Genomic DNA, 22,400 nt, shown 5'->3' on the forward strand with positions numbered 1-22,400 from the left:
TGTGTGTGTGTGTGTGTGTGTGTGGGACGGAGGAATGACTTGCAGTAGTGAACATTATTGCAACGTCTGCGAGTCATTCCTCCGTCACACATATACATTAAGATAATGCAGCACCCACAACGTACCAGGCCAAGCCCGCTTCATCATATATATATATATATATATATATATATATGTTTCTATTTCTTGTTTATATTTCGTGCGCTTTCCTCGCCAGGATAAAGTGTTTTTAGTCTAATGCCATTTTAGGTTTTTATCACAATATATTCGTTGGGTATATATCCGTTGGGAATATATAGTTTGTTGAGGATTGATGAAAAGTGCTCGATGCTGTAAAGCAGAGCATATACATTATATTACATGTGTGTGTGTGTGTGTGTGTGTGTGTGTGTAATGCACATACACTGTAATTACAAACACTGAATTATTGACCTCCATCTGTTATTTTTCACAATGAAGACTGCCCTTATGATAACTTATGTTGTAATGTAACACATGTGGACAGTGTATGGTACAGTGCACTCCCGTTATAACGAACACGGTTGTACCGACTCTTTGTTTTTTATTGTTTATTTGTTTGGCTAAAATGAAATTTCGATATAACGAAAGAAAACTGCCGGTCCCGAGGACTTCGTTATAACGGGAGTCCACTGTATTAGGTACAAACTGTAATTCATATATGAAATATTGAATGTGCTATACCTCTTACTATAAATATTTATCATTATGACTCTAAAAACTTCAGATTAGTAACATAAAAGGAGGTAGATGGAACAACGGTAATGGCAGTGTGAGATTTGTCTTGCAAATGTGAACAAAAAGATTGAAAGATGTCATACTCTTTTCTTTTTGTCTATGTAGCTATTTATAGCTTCTTTTATTTACATTGTACATGATATGCTTTATCGTACAGACATGCAGTATACTAACTCACAACACATGTGATATAACTTTGTATTTCAAACAAAAAAATAACATTCAAACCAAGCTTCATCAATTTCTGAGGTTGAGATCACCTAATGACACAATAAGAATGAATAAATAACCTTTGCTGTGGGGTAAGTGTTGAAATTTATGACAAGTTGGCAATCAGAAATATTACACCTTGAAAATTGTCTGTAATTGTTACATAATATCAATTTCACATTGATTTTGATAGCATAAGAGGCAGAACACTGAAAGTTCCAATAAAGTTTACAAATGCATCAAAATCAATGTTGGTCTATCATGCTTTACATGTATTGTAGCTCATGTGTCAAAAGTGTTGATATATCACTACACGTATCTTGAATTTCTGCCTTTCTTTGATCACTCTGACAGCACAATTGTATTCACAGCTAGTTTGAAAAGCTTGCATGTTTGTTTGTAATTGATCATAGACTACAGTGTAAGCAGCAAATCTAATATCTCCTGAATGTATACATCAATACAATCATATTCAGAACTCATGATCAAGAATTAAGAAAATAAAGGAATGTACGGTAGTCACTTTCAATTCTTATCTCTCGTAATCCTTGCAGACAACATTTTCAAATCCATGCATATTCTTCAGTCCTTTGTCAGCTCTGAATGTTCACATTAATTCCCGAAGGAAATCGACTCGAATTTGTTTTTACACCCATTGAATATGCTCTGCTATTCTAAGTAAAGAATGCTTTGCTTTCTTGGATACATTGATATCATCTGGAGCATTCCTTCCGTTCCATTCCACTGCATCCCATACACAGTGGGAAATACGGAAGTGATAGGTAGGTGTGAATGTGTTGCAGAGTAGGGTTGAGCAGGATGTAATGGAAAGGGAAAGTGACATTTTTCAGAAATATGCAGGCCCTTAAATTTCTCTGTATTTTTTTTCGTCATAGAAAGGAGAAAGGGCCTATTCACAGAGACCATGGTAGTGCTTGTATCGACTTGAGACATGCTGCACCTCCTGCTCATAAGGCCGCCTCCTTTCGTTGATGCTACGTTCATAGATGTGTCGTCCACCGTATCGACCCTGGCTGGTCAGATTACCAGTAGTACCTGCACAATCGCAACAAAAAAGAAGGATATATCAATCATAAATATTGAACACAAAACATAATACGTTGCCATTGTTCACCTCAAGACCTACTCAAAAAGAAGGGTGAAATTCATGCTCTAAAATCACAAGGCAGCTACAATTTGCGAGTTGGCTTGGAAGGCTGTCATTGACATGAAACGCACGACAGCATGACATTCCACAAACACAAACTTTGTTTTCTTCCTTCATAATGAGACTTAATCTTATACAGTCGCTCTTTTGCAAAGCGTGATCGAAGTGGAATATTTAAGGTGTGGGAGTTGCAACACTCTATAAATAAACCACACACGACCTAATTTATTCAGGTCCTATCTGAGACACATTTTGTCTTTGCAACACGGGACAGCATGATTGCACACAAGCCACATCATTCCAGTTGTTCTGGAACCTGAAACCTCTGGACATGCTATCAACTTTGCCAGTTTGCTACTTATACTGGTAATACTCAAGTTTGGTGAATCTCTCATCAATATGGAACTCACCAGAGTTGGCTGCTCCCGGCTTGCCAGACAGGTCTGGTACATCCCACTGACTGGGCACGATGTGGACGCCGGATATGTGTCCGTCTATCTCAGGGGGGTCAGTGCGCGGGCGGATGGACTCACGAGTGGTCAGTGTGCACTCGTAAGGGAGTGGTCTGCGGATGTCAGGGTCGTCCAGCGGTGAAGCGTACTGGTGCCATTCGAGATTCGACTGGAGCGGGGCGGATAGTCGAGTCACTTGGGCGTTCCTATCCCTGGCTGGGTTGACAAAGTGGGCGAGCTCCTTTGGTGTTTGAGAATATGACATAAATAGAAAGAGCATTATGATGATGACCACAGAGGTGGTGACAAAAATATAATATTGCAATATCGAATACTATATAAAAGTCTCACTAAATTTCCATTTTATTTCATATAGCTGAAAAGATATCTTTGGTACACAAGGCCTTACGGACGAGTAAGTGGACCTTGTTTACCAAAATTATAACGTGTGTTATAATGTAAAGCAAGAGCATGGAAGTAAAGGGAAATTCTTATTGCAATATTGCTTTGTCTTGACATCATTTGATGATTTTCTTTTTTTTTTCAATCTGCTCACAAAATGCCTACACTTGCAATTAGAATATGACCAGGAAAGCACTGATATCAAACTTTGCACAAGAACTTTGAGGAAAATGTAAGACAGACTATATTAACCAGTTGAAGAATTTAATCACAAAATGGGTTAAGCACCATCTTTTAACATTCTAAAGCATTCTAAAGTAAATCCATCATCAGATAGAGGAAATTAATACCTTTCACGTGATATCTCACTTGTTACGTAACAAGGAATAGTCTTGACATCATAATTAAGAATATCCCACATTTCCTTATTTTTTCTTTGTTTTTAAGCAGCTTCAATCGCAAAGACCTCAAATTAGCAAGAATGGAGTTACCTCATTTTGCAATAAAATTCTTCAGTTGCATCTTAGATCATTTATATATTCACATTGACTTCACACAGGGCTCGCCAGAATATCTCAGGTAACAGGTTAAATGAATGAAACAAGAATCGCTGTTTTTTTAAGGGACTTACCCGTCTATAGTTCTGCATCTCATACAGGTGTTTCTTGCACAGCGTCTCCAGTTTGGCTTCATCCAGGGCATACTGTCCTCTGCTTTCAGTGCAGCAGTTCTGCTTGTAGTCCAACAGTGCGTAGGCCACTTGGGACAGCTTCACAATGAGTTCTGCACACAAGCGAAAACACCATTTACCACCTCGTGTTCAAAATCTACATGTATGCTTTCCAAATTATAAACAGGGAATCCCAGAATGTCATAGAATATTCAAAGATCAGTGAATTGGAATGATGATGACAGGGAAAGTTACTGTATCAATGTAGGTTCTGTGGCATGATGTTTGCACAAAAGAGGGTGTGAGAGGTGAATAGATAATAGGAGGACGTCTTGATGGAAGCAAGATGTAATGAAGTTTGCACTGAGTGATACATACTCATCAATACTTAACAATCATAAATTGCATTAAGTTTTCAGAGGAAGGCAAAGACTCATGATTGCCTGACTTCAATTGCGGAAATTATAGCTCAATGTTTTCAGTGGACTGACATAATCACTTGATATCTTTGCTTTTTACACTGTAATTTGGATTTTTGATTCATCTCCACCAGTGTCATATCATTTACTCATAGATAATGATGCAGCAGATGCAAATTTAAAGAAAGAAAAGAAAAGAATACTCAAATCCAGAACATGACAGAACAAAGCAGAACAAAAACATAAACAAACAAAAGGAAAAATTTACACCTCTTATCATGTTTTCTGGCTAATTTTTGAAAGAAATATATACTAAACTAAGAAATCAAAACAAATGATAAAACTGAAATATAAAAACAAATCAGCAAATGAAAAAAAAAATAACAAAAAGATGGCCAAAACAAAACAAAATAAGATGTTCATAACCCACATGCCTACACTGCAGTGTGTACCTTTGTTTTCTGACTCGTCATCTGCCCGCCAAAAGTGTCGATGGTATTTATCCCTGGACTCCTCGTAAGAGCGATCCCTTTCCAGGGCAGAGACGTCAACCCCAAGGGCAATGAATTCATCCTTGAGCTCATTAATTTTGTAGTACTGTGCATCAGCAAGAATACCTGCATGGAGAGGAAAATAATCGAATACAAGTGCATGAGATAAGAGAATTGAGGAAAAAGTTTAATCCTTTTTTTTTAAACATGCCTTAGCTTAATCTCCAGCCCTATAGACTCTTATAGAAAGTTATACATGTGATGACACCCTACACATAGGTTATCTCTGATATTTGTAAATTCAGCTCAGCCCCATTAATCATAATTTGAAGAAGTAGGTATCTATATGTTGTGGTGTCTAATATAAAATAGAATGAAGTCCTATAACTATATCTTTGATAGCCTGTGTTTCTATAATGTATCCCATCAGTTCCTGGTAAATGCTGTGCCCTGAGGGTATCTTTGTCTTGCTTTGCATGACAATATTAGAGACTCTAATTATACAGATAAGCAATCTTTTTGATAGATTGACAACTTGACTCACAATCAACAATCGAATTCCAGTGACTTAAAAAGAAAAGAAAAAGAAGAAGAAGAAGAAGGAAAACTTACCGGCAATATGTTGCTTGACAACAAGAAATATGTGATGGAGCTGATCATTGGCGGAGGCGTGATCGACCAGGCTGTGGCTATTATTACTGTGACTAACACCAACAAGCCTCATCGGCTTATCCACCGGAGGACGTACAGCGGGGACTGGTACAGTGTCGATTGAATCCATCTTGCGAGATCTGACTGTAGCTGCTCAACACCAGGATTGCAGGTAGGTATTACCAGCTCTAACCTCTGGTGTTAAAAATGTGATGATGAATTTGCTCGAATAGGTGTAGTCCACTGTGGAAACACAATCAATTGAATATACGCTTGAAGAAAGATGAGTTTCCAAGCAGTTTACCAAATTAACAGTTAGCAGTGGGAGTAAGACGGAAATTGCAAGGACAGGCTGTAGATCTATATTGTGTTTTAAACGTCCGTGTCCCGATGTGAACCATGTACGTACGTGGGATCGGAATAGGGAGCCTATTTACAAGCCGTAGTCAACGCCATTGTTTACATGCAATACACTCAACACGTGGGGTCAAAAACAGCTGGCCGTTGCTATAAACAACACAAGCTCCTTGTAGTTGCCAATCTAAAAAAGTATATTCTTAGAGGGTTAATATTTCGTAATAACATAGTTTTTAAATTAATTTTTGTATTACAGTATCATTATGATTATTTTATTTGATTTTAATCACTTTTATAACGATAAATATATGACTAAATGAAAAGAAGAGAATAAATTTATTCATCAACTCTTAGAATCTAACTGAATATGACCCTTGACACTATCGTGATAGAAACACGACGCACTGCATGCACTGATCAGTGTTGCCAGATGGTGATTTCGGGAACCAAAAAGGGTGAAATTTGGTGATTTTTGAAGTTGTTTGGTGACAAAATTTTAGCCTGGTAACCAAATCAAAATTTGGTGATTTTTGGTAACTTTTTGGTGATTTTTAGACCGATGAAAAATAATCACACTAATTGAAAAGGAAAATGCATTTGGCCCAAAGTTTTCCCCTTATTTCCTGCAGACACATAACATGTGCCCCTTTTTTGTCACAGCGACACACACAAACACTCATAGTCATATGTCCATACACATCGTACACATTTTGCACTTAGTGTGTGTGACTACGGCGCGCCGAAAATTGCACCGAGACTCGCGCAGAGTGTTTGATAAAGGTTTATTGATACAATTTTGTCTTGAAATTAAAGCCTTACCTACGCTCTTCCAAATTTGGTGATTTTTGATGGCTTTTGGTGATTTTTTGCAAGCCTTTTGGTGATTTTACTCTGTTGGGACCTGGCAACGCTGGCACTGATCGCATCACGTTCTCGCTGTAGCTAGCTAACGTAACCGGGCCGAGAGCGAGTTCCTTCTACTTTGATTCGCAGCATAATCTGAATGCCGAGAATAACAGCAGTGTCATAATTTGATTCTTCTTCTCATCACAAAAACGTAAGTAGACTGTACTTCGTGTCAACTTAACAAAGTTTTGAATGTGTGACGCATAAATTAAACGTCAAACGATCGGTGTCTGCTACCACATGCTAACGACCGTTACTGAGTTAGTGAGTTACCAATCTTGTCGGCAGCCGGCAGTGCAGTGCTGGTGCGATTGTGCTCTTCGAGTCGCCGAAGGTAAAGGCGCTGCTGCCTTTGCCTACCCGTCTGATATGCTATTAAGATGCAGCTAAGCCTAGCTGTGAGATAGACCTACTAAATGTTAAAGATAAAGTCCATCACTTGCATGGGCCATGGCAGCTGAATCGTTTCTTCTAACCCGGAACGGGGAGAGGCGGAAAATAAGGTTCCGCTTCTTGACTCTGCCTTCACTCAGTTCAAGAGGATAACTGTCCAGTCATGTGGCATGTGCCATGTAATGCCTAATGGCATGTTTTCGAGCTAAATTTTGTCATGATTAGAAATCTAGGTCCCCTAACAAAAAAGTCCTGTGGTACTCCCTGTGGTACTTGTCGGTACCACACAATGTACCACACACTTGTAATGTTACCACAGGAACTGTGTGGTACTGTACCACAGGCTTGTAGGGTACTCCCTGTAGTACTTGTCAGTACCACACAATGTACCACATAAATAAATGTTACCACAGGAACTGTGTGGTACTGTTTTACAGGCTCATGTGGTACTCCCTGTGGTACTGGTTTGTACCACACAATGTACCACACAAATATATGTTAACATAGGAACTGTGTGGTACTGTGTCACAGACTCGTGTGGTACTCGGGGATGTACCACAGGGCAGTACCACAGGACATTACCACAGGAAAGTACCACAGGACAGTACCACAAGACAGTATACACACAAATTGTCCTGTGGTATTCTGGGACGTATACCACACGACAGTACCACAGGACAGTACCACATGAATTGTCCTGTGGTATTTTGGGACGTACCACAGGAGAATACAACAGGAAAGTACCACAGGATAGTACCACAGGACAGTACCTCACGACTTGTCCTGTGGTATTTTGGGACGTACCACAGGATAGTACCACAGGACAGTACCACAGGAATTGTCCTGTGGTATTTTGGGACGTACCACAGGACAGTACCACAGGAAAGTACCACAGGACAGTACCTCACGACTTGTCCTGTGGTATTTTGGGACGTACCACAGGACAGTACCACAGGGCAGTACCACAAGATAGTACCACAGAGCAGTACCACAGGACAGTACCACAGGAAAGTACCACAGGACAGTACCACACGACTCGTCCTGTGGTATTTTGGGACGTACCACAGGGCAGTACCACAGGACAGTACCACACGACTTGTCCTGTGGTATTTTGGGATGTACCACAGGACAGTACCACAGGGCAGTACCACAGGAAAGTACCACAGGATAGTACCACAGGACAGTACCACACGACTCGTCCTGTGGTATTTTGGGACATACCACAGGACAGTACCACAGGAATTGTCCTGTGGTATTTTGGGACGTACCACATGACAGTACCACATGACAGTACCACAGGATATTACCACAGGACAGTACCTCACGACTTGTCCTGTGGTATTTTGGGACGTACCACAGGACAGTACCACAGGGCAGTACCACAGGACAGTACCACAGGATAGTACCACAGGACAGTACCACACGACTTGTCCTGTGGTATTTTGGGACGTACCACAGGGCAGTACCACAGCACAGTACCACAGGATAGTACCACAGGACAGTACCACACGACTTGTCCTGTGGTATTTTGGGACGTACCACAGGACAGTACCACAGGGCAGTACCACAGGACAGTACCACAGGAAAGTACCACAGGATAGTACCACAGGACAGTACCACATGACTTGTCCTGTGGTATTTTGGGACGTACCACAGGACAGTACGACACGAATTGTCCTGTGGAATTTTGGGACGTACCACAGGACAGTACGACAGGAATTCCTGTGGTAATTTTCGATGTATACCACAGGAGAGTACCACAGGAACTGTCCAAAATCCCGCAGGAAAATCATAATATGGTGCTATTCCACACAGAAGTACCACACAGCAAATTAAATTCGTAAGTACCACAGAAAAATGCTACAGGATATTCTTCTTTTTTCTTAACATTTTATACCAGAGGACTATCACATCAGGAGAATATCAAACAGCAGTACCACACAGGAGTACCACACAGGAAAATTGTAAGGCAGAATCAACTGAAATTTATAACAAAAATACAAACAAAAAAGCACATATTAATATTCCTCAATTAATTGATAGATGAGTTATGCTGTGAATTATAGCAATTGACTTGCCATTTTATCCTGTCCTATACTCCTACAGTATTAGCTATTTAGTGAAAGTGCTGATGTAAAGCATGAGAAATTTCATAAGGACTTCTGTGGTACTCCTGTGGTACTCCTGTGGTACTCCTGTGGTACAAATTTTTACATAGCTCATGAATATTCATAAAAAGCACTCTAGATTTTAGAAAATATATATATGACTTAAAAAGTCAAAATATTAATGATGGAACTTACTTTGAACTTTATGAAAGATTGTCTAATTATGTTATGTTATTCCCAATATCATAGATATTGTTATGAAAGTGTAATTTCATATCTTGATAATAAAGTATAATCGAGTTAGTAACCATGCCTTAATGCTTTACGGATAGACGGCCATATATATATGTACTGATACGGTCTATGGCTACCTAGGAATAGAATATGACTATATAGATCTATTATAGGACTAGATTGGCACTTGGCCATTAGACTCTCGTTTGAGGTTATATGTTAGGAGTAGGACAGGTTATTAAGTAGGGCCATGTTTGTCCTGAAATCCATCACTCACCTATCAGGAATATTCCTTGATATGTGGCTAAAATTCTCCCAGATTTTTTTTTCGATCTATCCTGTGTGGTACTCTCCTGTGGTACCATGGAAATGCTGTGTGGTACTGCCCTGTGGTAGTGCTGTGTGGTAATGATCGACCTGTGGTACTGTCCCAAAATACCACAGGACAGTTCCTGTGGTACTGTTCTGTGGTACTAGTCCTGTGGTACTGCCCTGTGGTACGTCCCAAACTACCACAGGAATTCCTGTGGTACTGTCCTGTGGTACTGCCCTGTGGTACGTCCCAAAATACCACAGGAATTCCTGTGGTACAGTCCTGTGGTATGTCCCAAAATACCACAGGACAATTCCTGTGGTACTGTCCTGTAGTACTGTCCTGTGGTACTGTCCTGTGGTACTGTCCTGTGGTACCGTCCTGTGGTAATTACCACAGGAGTACCACAGGACTTTTTCGTAAGGGTCTAGAGGCTAGAAGAGTCTTTTCTAGTGTAGCTCCAGTATCTATCTAAGTTAGACGAGAAAAGGTGAGACGGAAAACCCTGATCCTACATTCCTAGAAAGTTTCTAGACATTATGATTATGTTCTGTAGCGGTAGGACTAGATCTAGAGAGTCTAACGTTAGTCAGTAATAACAGTTAGAACCTAGATCTATTCTAGTATTCAAGTTGTGCTCACATCATCTTAAAGCAAAAAGCATCATGCTCTAACATTAAACACCAGCTGGCCAACATTCGCCTTCTTCAACTCGATTCAAGTTCATATCATAGTAATGTACATGTCTTTGTGTGTGTATGTGTGTGTTTGTGTGAGCGTATTTCCCACATGAAACGTGTGTGGCTGTATACATTACCTTCCCATTTAGTGGGGTGGCTTAGTGACAAATATACTGATAATCGTGACACGCCGGACAAAAGTGTCATTTTTTCCTCAGACATTTGTATATATATGAGGATCAAAATTAGGGGGTGCTCCAAGAAATCCGCAAACAGAAAAAAAGAGAAAATGCCCTTAATTTGTACATAACAATAATGTCTGAATTCAAAGACTATACACAGGGCATTCGCCAGGTTTCTGTACAATGCAATGCAATGTACATGGTTGCTAGTCTTAAAATTCAGACCCATAATACGACATATTATGTGCATGTTTACAGTAATACACCATTTTTACTGGTTTTCCTATGGTAACAGGTGGTTAGTCTGTGCTGCAGACCTGAGGGAGGTGTGTTGGAATAGTCCAGTTTTCTTAAGCACCTTTTCATTAAATAATTTGATATAATTTCTGGTAAAGGATTTTTTTAGTACTGTCCTACCTCCTGTAGAGAAATAGCAAAGAGTGACATGTGACTCTGGCTCAGATACTTTAAATCTTGGGCAATGACTGAGCCAGGTGTAGGACTATGTCACAGCTCATTTTTTCTCCCAGAACTACTAGTTTACCAGTAGAAGAGCTGCATATTCCATTGAGAACTTGGGTATTGCCCTACATATTTCCTAACAAATTTAACCCGTTTCCTCCAAGATTGTGTGAATTCCACAGGTTTAGCGCAGGGATTACCTGGTTCCCGTAAGCAATTTTTATACTCCGCACTTCCCCTCTCTATATGTTTCTTATTTCTTATGGGGGTTATTCAAATGTTTAAAAAGGTTAAAAGTTTGTTTTCATAGCTGAAGTTGAATTTAGACAATTTGAATATTTCTAAAAATATATTGATATTTGTAATTTCACTCATAAAGACTTAAAGTGGTTTGAATATTTTTGGTCTGATAGCTTTGTATAGACATATTATTAAAAAGTAAAAGCAATGTTTGATTGGTTCACATTATCCAAAGAGGGTGGGATGTAGTTGGCTGGTGAACAAAGTCTATGGGGAAGTTTAAAAAGTTGATAGAAATAAAACAAAATCAGCATAGAGCAGAATCTAAATCACAATATAATATGACAAAATTCCCGACCCCAAAGACGGTTGATTCTATGATGCTTTATGTCAAAATACAGTCCACCCAAAATACATGTGATTGATAGGAGGAAAAAGTATAGTACATTAAAAACAATATAGTTCAACTAACCCCATTAGTCCAGCAGCATAATGAAATGATTGTTAAGTTTTATCGTCTTGTCAGTTGAAGATGATGTTACATAATGACAATTATCAAAGTCAGCTAGATCTACTAGTATATCAAGAAACCAAAAAGAAGGGGTGAGGTGGGGTGGGGAGAGAAGAATGAAGTAAGTTATTAGTATCTGTAGTTTTGGTTTTCAGTATATTCATTTTAATTTCCTTAATTTCCGTTAGGTCATCATGGATTGGAGCATTTGTGTACTAGTAATCTGCCAGGAACAAACACAAGAAAAACTTAAAGGTCCTATATATACACTTTTGGGAGAGTGACTTGAAAAAAATGTTCAGGATATCACATTTTATGCATAATATGTGTAGGTCTGGGGGCATTTCATGAAGCATTTTATCCGACAAGTTGTCGGACCAATTTGCTCTCTGCCAATCAGATGCAAGGATTTCTGTAGTTTGTAACAGTTTGTCAGAAAAATATTTGACCAAACTGCTTCATGAAATGCCCCCCCCCCCCTGTTGTATCACAAGACATCCTACCATATACAGTTTTTGCAATCAAAGCAAACATATAAAGAGATATCAGTATTTTTCTCATTAAAGCATAAATGCGGACGGTTTAGTCTGGAAACATGTTATCATAGAAATATTGTTCACATTTTGTGTTATTAACAATACTTAACATTGATTATACAGATTCATTTTTTTTTTACAGAGGTTCTTTCTATCCGTAACTCACACTTAAGAATAATTTTCAAGCACTAATTTGGGGTTTCTGCCTTTAATTATCCACACAAAGGAGGACTCAATGCATAAAAGGTGTATGCTTTATTTTTGGAAAATGTTGAGGAGATCAGGAAAATTATATATATTGATGTAGATTTTGGACCTGAAGGAGCAGTTGAAGCATTGTTAAGAAACAATGCCTTGTGGCATCGTTCTTATCATCAAAAATTAATAATGACAAACTCAAATGAAAATTGGAGGGGGGAAGAAAAGATGAACATAATGACATGAGACAGCTTGGTAAAGATTAAACGCTAAAATAGACAAAGCAGCCTCTTTTCTCAGTTTATACTTATCCAGAGTGTGTGCTTTCTTTCCAGTACCGGTATTGTTATTTAGATAGGTTAGGGGAATCTCTTTGAATTGTGTGATACATCATTTTAAAGCTTACAGTCTGCTCTTTCAGAATCTGTCCTTAAAGGACAAGTCCACCTTCATGCACACGTGGATTCAGTGAATACAACAATATTAGTAGGACACATCACAGAAAGCTTGGAAAAAATCGTACAATCCGTTCAAAAGTTATGATTTTTTAAGGTATCTGCACAGTCGCGGCTGGATGAAAAGACTACCACAGTGTATGATGTCACATGCGCACATTCTAAGGAAAATAAAATGAGAATTTCACAAAACCATACTTTTTGAATAAAGTTCACATAGTTTCTTTGACTTGCTACTGACGTATGTCAAGGGTAATATTATTCCCCCTGCCTTCTGAAAGAGAAGTCGAGTATCCTTTTGTAAGCGAAAATAATTTATGTTGAATTTTCTTTATTCATTCTTTATATCGTTGTACACATGTGACATTACAAGGTATAGTAGTCTTCTCATCCAGCCTCGACTGCATGAGGAGAAACTTAAAAAATTCATAACTTTAGAACGGATTGTCCAATTTTCCTTAAACTCTCACTGATGTGTTCTACTATTGTTGCTGCATTCACTCAACCCACATGCTATAAAGGTTACAAATCTTTGTCTGGCGACTTTTTTGTTGATCAATTATACCAACCCTGATGGAAATCTCTTCAAATTCATAAGTTCTGAAGTCTCCTTTAAGTTTAACCAAAATCTATATATGTAGTTGCCATGGCAACATACTACTTAACACTAATGAAAAGTATTTCAAACCTCTATACATCCCATCGATCAGTTGTACCTATTCAAATGGAATCTCTTCCAAACTGGAAAATAGCCTCCTGTAACTAACTAACAATTAAAAACCCTAGTTTTGGGTTGCCATGGCAACGCACAAATCAACAATTATATTTGACCCCTGGTTTATACTCTTGGTACCTTCTATACAACGTTCATATCAAACTTTGTGAAAATTGAATCTTCCTACCTGGAGAAATAAACAAAAACATGATTTTTAGAAAAAAGTTCATTGACCTTTGACCTTTGACCTTTGGAAAATTCACTCCAAATTCAATCAAAATATTTTACTTGTTCTCAATATTCTTCCTGCCAAGTTTTATCCAGATTGGATATTCCTGACCTGAGAAATAGCCAAAAAACCTATTTCACAAATAAAGGTCATTGACCTTTGACCTCTGACCTCCTTCCCAGCATCAATTTTCTTGGAGCACCCTATTTTTTGAGAAGGTACATCATGAAGTACCTTTGGTGAAAAAATCATGCTTTTGTCCGCCGTGTCACGATAATTTCACTAAGCCACCCCACTAATTAGGGTGTGTAAACTTGTGTTGATCCTGCCACTATTAGGCAACTGAAGAAAATGTTGTTAAATTCTGGAATCGATATTATTACTATTGTTATTATTTTTTTCTTGATCATCTTCTAGAAAGCTGAGCAACTCATCATGAGCGTCTCGTCTGCCAACCCAGCCACTCCGTACACACGCGCAGAGTTTTTCAATGCCTGCACAAGCGTCCTGGAGGGACTAAACTGTCTGCAGAGACAGCAGGCTGTGATTGATGAGAGGGCGTGGGAGGTCATGCACCATCTCGGTCAGGTGGTTAGTGACCTTCGACCTGATGTAAAGCAGAACAAGGAGTACTGGGTGGATGGTCCACTTGTTAGATGTAAGCGCTGTTGTGCATTTATGAGATACACTATACAGGTAGTTGTGGAAGGAGGTCTCAAGTTTTAAGGATAAAGGTCATTGCATGCTAGAGTAAAATATCCCGTTTGCGGCAGTTTAAGCATTGTTTAGGGTTTTTCCAACTTGTAAACAAATCAGGCAAATTATTTTTAACCATGTCATATATCATAGACAAGATTATTCATTAACGCAATTGTTTTCATAAAAGAAATTTAGCATTGACCAACGCAGTTTTCATGATTTACCACGGCAAAACCCGGCACAATTTTCGCCGATAAGGGCGATATGCGACGTAGTATTTCTGCTTGCGGCACAATGTACAATCCCTATGCAATACGCGCGTGCTCCGCGATCTTTAGCTGAACGCCTTCACATGTCTCGCTAACATTGCGTAAGCGCCAATTCCCATTGCGAAAGCACGTGAAAATAGCGGGCGCACATGCATTGGCCGCAAACAAGATCGCAATTCTGGCGGTGTTGTTGATGTCTTTCTCGTGTTTTTCTGAATTTTTTCGATGGTAACATCCACTTTCTGAACAAAAATGGCGGCCCACATCGGCTCGCGAAAGTTCTATTTTATGTGAGGATATGTTTTCAAAATCCATGAGCATCGGGAAAACGACAAAAAAATCAAGTTTCTTGGACCATTATTTCTTAATTGTTATGTTAAGAAGTACGAAAATTTTATTTTGGATGCGATATGTTGTCATTTAGGTGAGAAAATTTCACTTTTGTCAGAGATTGTGCCCTTTTTATCGGTTGGTTTTTGTTGATTGCTAGTGTGTTAGTATATGTGTAGTGTGCATGTAACAGTGCAATGCTGTGTTTAGCGGTATATTACCGTACATGTTGTACCTGCCGCGAACGGCTGCACGGCCGCTTACTGACGCAGTTACTCTATGCTACTTTCTGTTGCGTGACTGACTGACTTTGGATCTGAAATAAATCACACTAGCCTCAGAATAAACATGCTTCTTTATTTCAGATCCAAAGTCATCATTCGTGTTACTGAAAGTCGTATAGATGGCCTTTTAGGCTGAAAGGGAAAAAATAACAATAGCAACAGAAGAAGGGATTGATACCCACATTGATGAATACATGTGTAGGTATAACTATGGTGGATGTATCTACGCTCAATCCATCTTAATTTGTGTTTGTAGGTTTCTTTTCTTCTACAAGCTTGTTTTAATCTGCATAACTTTTGTTTTTCTTTTATTGGTAAATGTGTTACCGCTTCAATTGGTGCTGATAATGCTGCTGTGGTAATGCATAGTACTTGGTGCCAACTGCACAAACTCTTATTTGCAAGTGTTTTATTGGAAAAAAAAATATGATTGATTACAGATGATTGTCAAACAGGAGTTTGATTAAAATCAAGGGATAAATTGACTCTTAGTGCAATGTGTATTTTGGGAAATTCAAAGTGGAATAGCAACTGATGTTAAATCTAAACTGTTGACATAAATGTGCATTGTTTAATGTACATCCAGCAGTGCAAAGAATATGCTCGATATGCACAATGGATCTTACTTTGTATGAAACACAAGCACACATCACTCATAAAAGCAAGTGACATTTTGATGTACATGTGCTACTATTTATTTTTTTGTTTAATCTTATTCAAAGAAGTTGAAATGTGTATTTGTTTCTCAAAGATCCACTCCTGTTCCCTACTACTCCCTGCAGTTATGACAGCCAACGTTTTAAAGGCCAAGAGTGTTCTACAGGAGATGAAGCGGACATGCAGCAGACAGAGTGCTGCCACCAACGGTCAGGAGTATGTGGAGAGGCACATAAAGCAGCACATCGCAGACATCAAAACAGCGCTAGAGGTACGATGTACAGTAGTGATCACGTGGCATGCAGTTGGGATTAAATGCAGCATTATGGATAGAAGGGGAAGTGGTGAGGTTGAAGTTGGGCAGCGCAACTTCTGTGAGTTTCTTGGGACTTCCACCCAAAACTTAATTCTACATTTTTTTTTTTTTTTCATTTTGCGGGATGCTGCCTCAGTGGAAAAAAAAAAGGAACAAAAATAAAGAGAAAAAAATGTGTTTCTGTGATTGCACAAAACACAACCAATGAAAATAAAAGAATGAATACTGATGTAATGAAAAGAGAAGAAGAACAAGCAAAGTATCATCTTATGCTTGAATAGAAATCCACATGATGGATTTCAGGTCCCATTACATTTGCCTGAGTGTTGTGATCAGGGGGGCATATTTCATGAAGCATTTTGTCTGACAACTTTGTCGGACGAATTTGCTCTCAGCCAATCAGATGCAAGGATTTTAGTAGCTTTTAACAGTTTGTCAGACAAAATATCTGATAAAATGCTTCATGAAATGCCCCAGGTCAAGTCTGTATATTATTTTCTGACATATAAGTTGAAAAATATGTTTTATAAACACTTTAGCTCATTCCTTATGTATTTTTTAAAGTTTGAGTTTTGTATCTATATTATTAATCTTGAAGGATAATCTTAGCTGTAGTGCCATGTTATTATTTATTGTTGCTTTATTATTATCATTATCATTATTGTTTTGTAACATGATTACTTCATGTCTGAATGAAGTTCCCCAACCCACAAAATGTACTATACCTGTGATGTCTATTCTTCATTATCAGGAGCTGGAGACATACCACCGGGAAGCCCTGTACAGTCGTGACACCCGCGGCGTAGACAGACGGATCCAGCATCAAATGAATACCACCGCACCCAGAGCGATGGAGCTGGTGGCTGGCGGGTTGAAGACAAGGTTCGTACTTTTTTAAGCTCTAAGATGTTGTTAATCCATTAAATGCAAGCTCATGAATACCATAATTATAATAGGGTTTTTTACACTAAGGAGGGAAAAAAGAGGGATTTACGAGTATGAACATACTATTCTGAGAAGTTTGTTGCCTATTTTATGTGGCTTATGGTGTAGGCTTTATCACTCCTGAAAGTAGTTACAGGACACTTCGATTTTGTTGGAGGTATAACAATGTTTTAATGTCTTCCATAAAAAGAAGGGCCGAGAAGGCTATTTGTTGGACAATATTTTGCCCCCTTAGATTTAGGACTTAAGGAGGTCATTTCCAGTATCACGCAAATCAGACCTGAGTTATGGTGTGCATTTGATGAAATTGATGCCTTTGTCATCCATTCATTAAAGTGGTGAATTTTCATTAAGCATATTTGTGAAATTCTTTTTCCAGTTTATTTTTCTTGTGTGTAAGATTGTGTGATTATTGTAAGTATTTTTTTATGCCTCCGCCACGAAGTGGTGCCGGAGGCATTATTTTTTCGGGTTGTCTGTCCGTCCGTCCGTCCGTACGTCCGTCCTTCCGTCTGTCCGTCCGTCCGTCCTTCCGTCCGTCCTTCCGTCCGTCCGTAATGAATTTTGTGGACAGGGTAACTATAAAAACCTTTTGAGGTATCCTAATGAAACTTGGCATGTATGTGTATTAGGGAGTGAAGTTGTGCCTATCAACTTTTGGGTGCACATGCTCAAGGTCAAAGGTCAAAAGGTCAAGGTCAAATACATAAAATTTCACTATTTCCACCATATCTATGCAATGCCAGAAGATATTTTCTTGAAACTTAGTGTATACATGTATTACCCAATTAAGATTCTCTGGTGAAAGTTTGGGTCATGAGGTCAAAGGTCAAAGGTCAAGTAAAAATATTAAAACTTCACCTTTTTTCTCTGTACCTTGGAAATTGTTCAAGGTATCTTCATGGAACATAGTATATATACATTGTATATGTACTGACTGGCAGTGATTATCTAGAAAATTTAGGGTTCATGGGGTCAAAGGTCAGTGGTCAAAGGTCAAGGGAAACACTTCAAAATTGTACTATTTCCGTCATGTTTATGCAATGCTGGCAGGATTATTATATTTTTTACACTTGGTGTATGCATGCATAACCTAATAGAGATTCTTTGGAAAGTTTTTTTTTCTTTTGTTTTTGCCTCAAAGGTCAAAAGGTCAAAGATCAAGTGAAAGTGCTGAACTAAGCTTTTCCTCCATATCTCGGAAGTGGCTCAAGTTATCTTAAAACGTACTACATATTTATGCATGTTCTGCCTGACAGTGATTATTTTATGAATTTTAGGGTCAAAGGCCAGATGAAAATAGTAACAATTTACTATTCAATACAGAAATTGCACTTTTTCTCCGTACCTTGAAAATAACTCAATGCATATAAACATATAAATGGGTCAAAGTCAAGTCAAAGTCCTTAACTCCCAAATACATGCTCTCCTATTCATCCAATTAAACCTAGGTCAAGGAAGGTGAACATTTAACACATTTGTGACAAACTTGTCGTTTTAATATTTTGCCACTTTTGTGAAAATGTAATCACACATTGTCCACATGTACTATCTGTACCTATTAGGAGAATCATGCATTATGGCGGAGGCATACCAGTCGCCATAGCGACATTTCTAGTTTTTTTTTTTTTTTTTTTTTTTGGGGGGGGGGGATGGAGGGTAGGTGCAACAATAGATCGTTCCGAGATTGTATTCATAAATGATGCCACAGGTAATAGAAGAATATCTCACATTTCTCTGCTCTTGCATTGTATTCACACAGCCCTGAACCACCGACCTTTGACACAAAGCCTGCAGGGGAAGAAACCTTCCACAGAGATCTGAATGATGCCAAGATTGCCACAAATTCATCACATCCTGGTACCAGCTCCATGCAAGGGGTAAGTTAGTGCAGCATGCTACCTTAACCTGTTGAGGACGGGCTGATTTTGCTACAACACACATTTTCTATAGACACTTGCCCCGGTATACTTGGGACTCATCCTCAACGGGTTAAGCTTTGAATATTTCAGAAAAAAAAAAAAACAACAACTAAACTACAAACAAAAACAAAAGATATATAAATCCCTGTAGATTGAATGCATTTTTCCTTTTTCAGCATATTTGTCAAGAAAAGGACAAAATACACATCACTTCACCTAATGTACATCACTTTTCCTACTACTGATTATGGCAAAAGAGAAGAAAGTTTTAAGCGCGTGGCAATTCTATAGACATTTCTCAGAGAAAGCCTATAATTTTTGGTGCAATTAGAATGACATAACTTACACATTGGCATGGTAATTGTGTTAATCATTATGATTCTTGAATTCTTGTTCGATGTATACATAATGATATTCATTGATAATCAAATGGCTGAAATGAATCACATTCTGCAGAAGTGGAGGAATGAATGCCTAAGTGGACATGCTGTCCTATGCTTGAAATGTTGTTATTTCGGTTGAGACAGGAAAATAAATCCACTGAATTTTATTGGTACTCTTTATATGATTGCGGTCGTTTCATTCTTGTGTCAATCCCCTGCTGACCATCTTTGTTGTGGTATCCCATGCAGTTCGGTGCCTGGTCATCCGCCCAGCACGACCCAGACTCCAGCAAGCCTGGAGTGTTTGAGCACATCCAGGATATGACCAACATCTACCCCGAGCACGACCCGAACTGGCCGAAGCACGACCGGAAGCCGAATCTGCCCTTTGAGAGAACAAGGCCCCCTCTTGGTAAGTTCTTTTGATTGTTTGTATTTTTGCTGGCTAGGATTTGGTCTAATTTATGTCAAATAATGGAGGGGTTGTAGTCTTGATTAATACCAATATCTTCCAAATGAATTGAGTAGGCTGCGAGAAACGTGTGTGCTCATATCAAGCAAAAGTAAAAGGAGGAAAAGAAGGAAAAGTAAGTAGGGAAGGTTACAGATTGCAATGACTTCGCGTGACTATTGATAAATTCATATAAAACAACATTTCAAGGTCTAGTTTATATTTGATTGTACCTTGCTATGCACAAGTGCACCATTGGATATAGGGGACAAAATATAGGATGTTACTGTCAAACTCGGCTCTTCAAATTGCAGGTGTATGAATAAGCTGAAATCATATTTTGCATATTTTAAAGATTTTTTTCAGTCCCTTGCGGTGTAGTTCACATAAAATTTGTGGATCATTCTAAGCAGCCAATCCTGTGATGCAGACCTCCCAACCATTATGAATTTGGAAGAAAGAATCTGAAATTTGACCATTCCCACCTCTTGTTTCAATAGGATTCTCCTATTTTTCTTGATAATCTTACTACAAACTCCTTCTGGAATTGCTCTTTATTTCCTACTTTTGAGCCAAATCATCCCTATTTTTCAGTCAGAAAGGTTGGGAGGTCTGTGTGATGTATCTGTTTACAATGCCAAGATGTTCTTTGGATGAGGGGAATATGTAAATTGTGAGCAGAGAATTTATACCACTGCTTTCTTGTGCTCTAAGATCTATCACCAGTGCAACAATGTATCTGCATGTAGCACTTTTCCTTACTGAATAGAATAGCTTGTGTATTTGTTGTTGTTGTAGACTGTTGAATTGTAATGAAAAGCATTATGTTGGGAACAAGAATTTTACAACTGGTTCTGGATTGAGGTATTTTACCATGCCATGCCATTTTGATCTTACAGTGCACCCAGGCATGAGGGATGTCCACAACTATCGCAACCTGCCCCAGTTCACTGGCATCAATCTGCCAGTCCCGAAGCTGCCCAGTGGGGAGATTGGACTGAGGGCCCCACATGTGCCTCACTGGGACAGCACCAACCACTATGCCTACTGAACATGGAGTCACTAGATACAAAGGAAGAGAACACAATGTGGACAAGTCCTATGACACGGTTATGATTCTCATCCATTCTCGTTCTCTTTGATTTCGAAAGACGGAAAAATTATCATATCACCTTGCTACTCAGAGTATGACTGAAAGTCGTTCTACTAGATGCTAGCTGACTTCTGTTGACATCATCGCATCCTCTTTGTGTAGGCGTAAATTGCTAATATTTGAACTCTAGGGATTTAGAAATACAGGTGTATGTCTCCACCATAGACAAGCGATGTATCCTCATTTCAGGAGCAGGACATCAATGCTGTACAAAGGCTGCAGTGCTTTAGTTTAAAGGCTTACGCACGCTCCAAGCAGCTGATATTTGGTAAGAAATGAAAGAATGGGGTGAGCAAAAACAAATCCAACAACAAAAAGCGTAGCTTTTTAGGGTAACAAATGCAAACAGAAAAACTGACCAGAATGAATATTATTTAGGGTTGTAACATCTGCAGCACAAGCTGCATGTAATTAGACTGGTCAAGGTTTTGTCTTTTACCAAGCAATTACACTGGTGTGCCCACCTTGCATGGAATTGCATCTTGGCAGCAGAAAATGTGTAAGCACATTTGAAAATGATTCACATTTCACATTCACATTCCTAGTTATGTTTAAATTAATGTTTGTGTGGGTTTTTTTTATGTGATCTGGCAAATGATGGACTGTCATAAACTGCCATTTCTGTCTCTATATCATCACAAGGGATCTTCATAGTATGGCAAACACATGCTCTTGTGCACAAGTTTACTGTACTGAATGTATTTTGTGAATTGTGTTTCTTTGTCTCGTTTGATTAATTGTAGTTCAGCAAAATCGCGATGAAATGAATTTGACCCGTTGGGTCTCCAAGAGTTGTATACAAGAGAAACCATAGTAAATTATGACATTTTTCTGAAGACAGGGTGTCACAAAATATAATGGAGTCCTTGCTATAATACTTGTGGCATACGATAGAAGAAGAGTAGATAATATATGTAAAAACTTGCTGCAAATATATTATGTACATAAAAGTGTTATCATCTTTCAATTGATTAAATGTAGATATCACTATTAAAAAACACATTTCAAGAACTAGTGAAAATGTGTCTTTGGTGTCGATTGTTATTCTTAAGATTTCTTCCAGTATTAGGTGCAGTCATGTTCTTGAAATGTGTGTGTGTGTGTGAGTGTGCAGTAACTTATTCATGCATGTGTTATTGTGACATGTATGACTTTGCACCATTATAAATTTTTGGTGCTTGGTCGAGTGAGATGTATTTTTGGGTGTTCTTTTTTTGTGCTATTGAAATTTTACTTTTAATATATTATTAAGT

The 22,400-nt window shown here is 38.5% G+C and overlaps 2 protein-coding genes across 2 annotated transcripts; one reads left to right on the forward strand and one right to left on the reverse strand.

Moving 5' to 3' along the window:
* Positions 1–1,421: 1,421 nt before the first annotated feature.
* LOC139743298 (uncharacterized) lies at positions 1,422–5,411 on the reverse strand. The gene is made up of 5 exons (XM_071653792.1): positions 5,181–5,411; positions 4,530–4,694; positions 3,620–3,771; positions 2,545–2,827; positions 1,422–2,022 (listed from the first exon to the last, which is right to left on the reverse strand). Exons 1-5 carry the CDS (start codon positions 5,347–5,349, stop codon positions 1,877–1,879), a joined length of 915 nt encoding a protein of 304 aa, XP_071509893.1. The 5' UTR covers positions 5,350–5,411; the 3' UTR covers positions 1,422–1,876.
* A 1,115-nt stretch (positions 5,412–6,526) lies between these two features.
* On the forward strand, positions 6,527–21,045 carry LOC139743299 (uncharacterized). Its single transcript, XM_071653793.1, has 7 exons — positions 6,527–6,633; positions 14,156–14,396; positions 16,103–16,248; positions 17,045–17,175; positions 19,001–19,118; positions 19,793–19,955; positions 20,894–21,045. The coding sequence occupies exons 2-7, from the start codon at positions 14,174–14,176 to the stop codon at positions 21,043–21,045; spliced, it is 933 nt and encodes a 310-aa protein (XP_071509894.1). The 5' UTR covers positions 6,527–6,633; positions 14,156–14,173.
* Positions 21,046–22,400: the final 1,355 nt, after the last annotated feature.

The sequence above is a fragment of the Diadema antillarum genome, unplaced genomic scaffold, assembly GCF_040938485.1.
Source record: "Diadema antillarum isolate AM-2024a unplaced genomic scaffold, OU_Dant_1.0 seq00001066_RagTag, whole genome shotgun sequence".
In the NCBI taxonomy this organism is placed as follows: Eukaryota; Metazoa; Echinodermata; class Echinoidea; order Diadematoida; family Diadematidae; genus Diadema; species Diadema antillarum.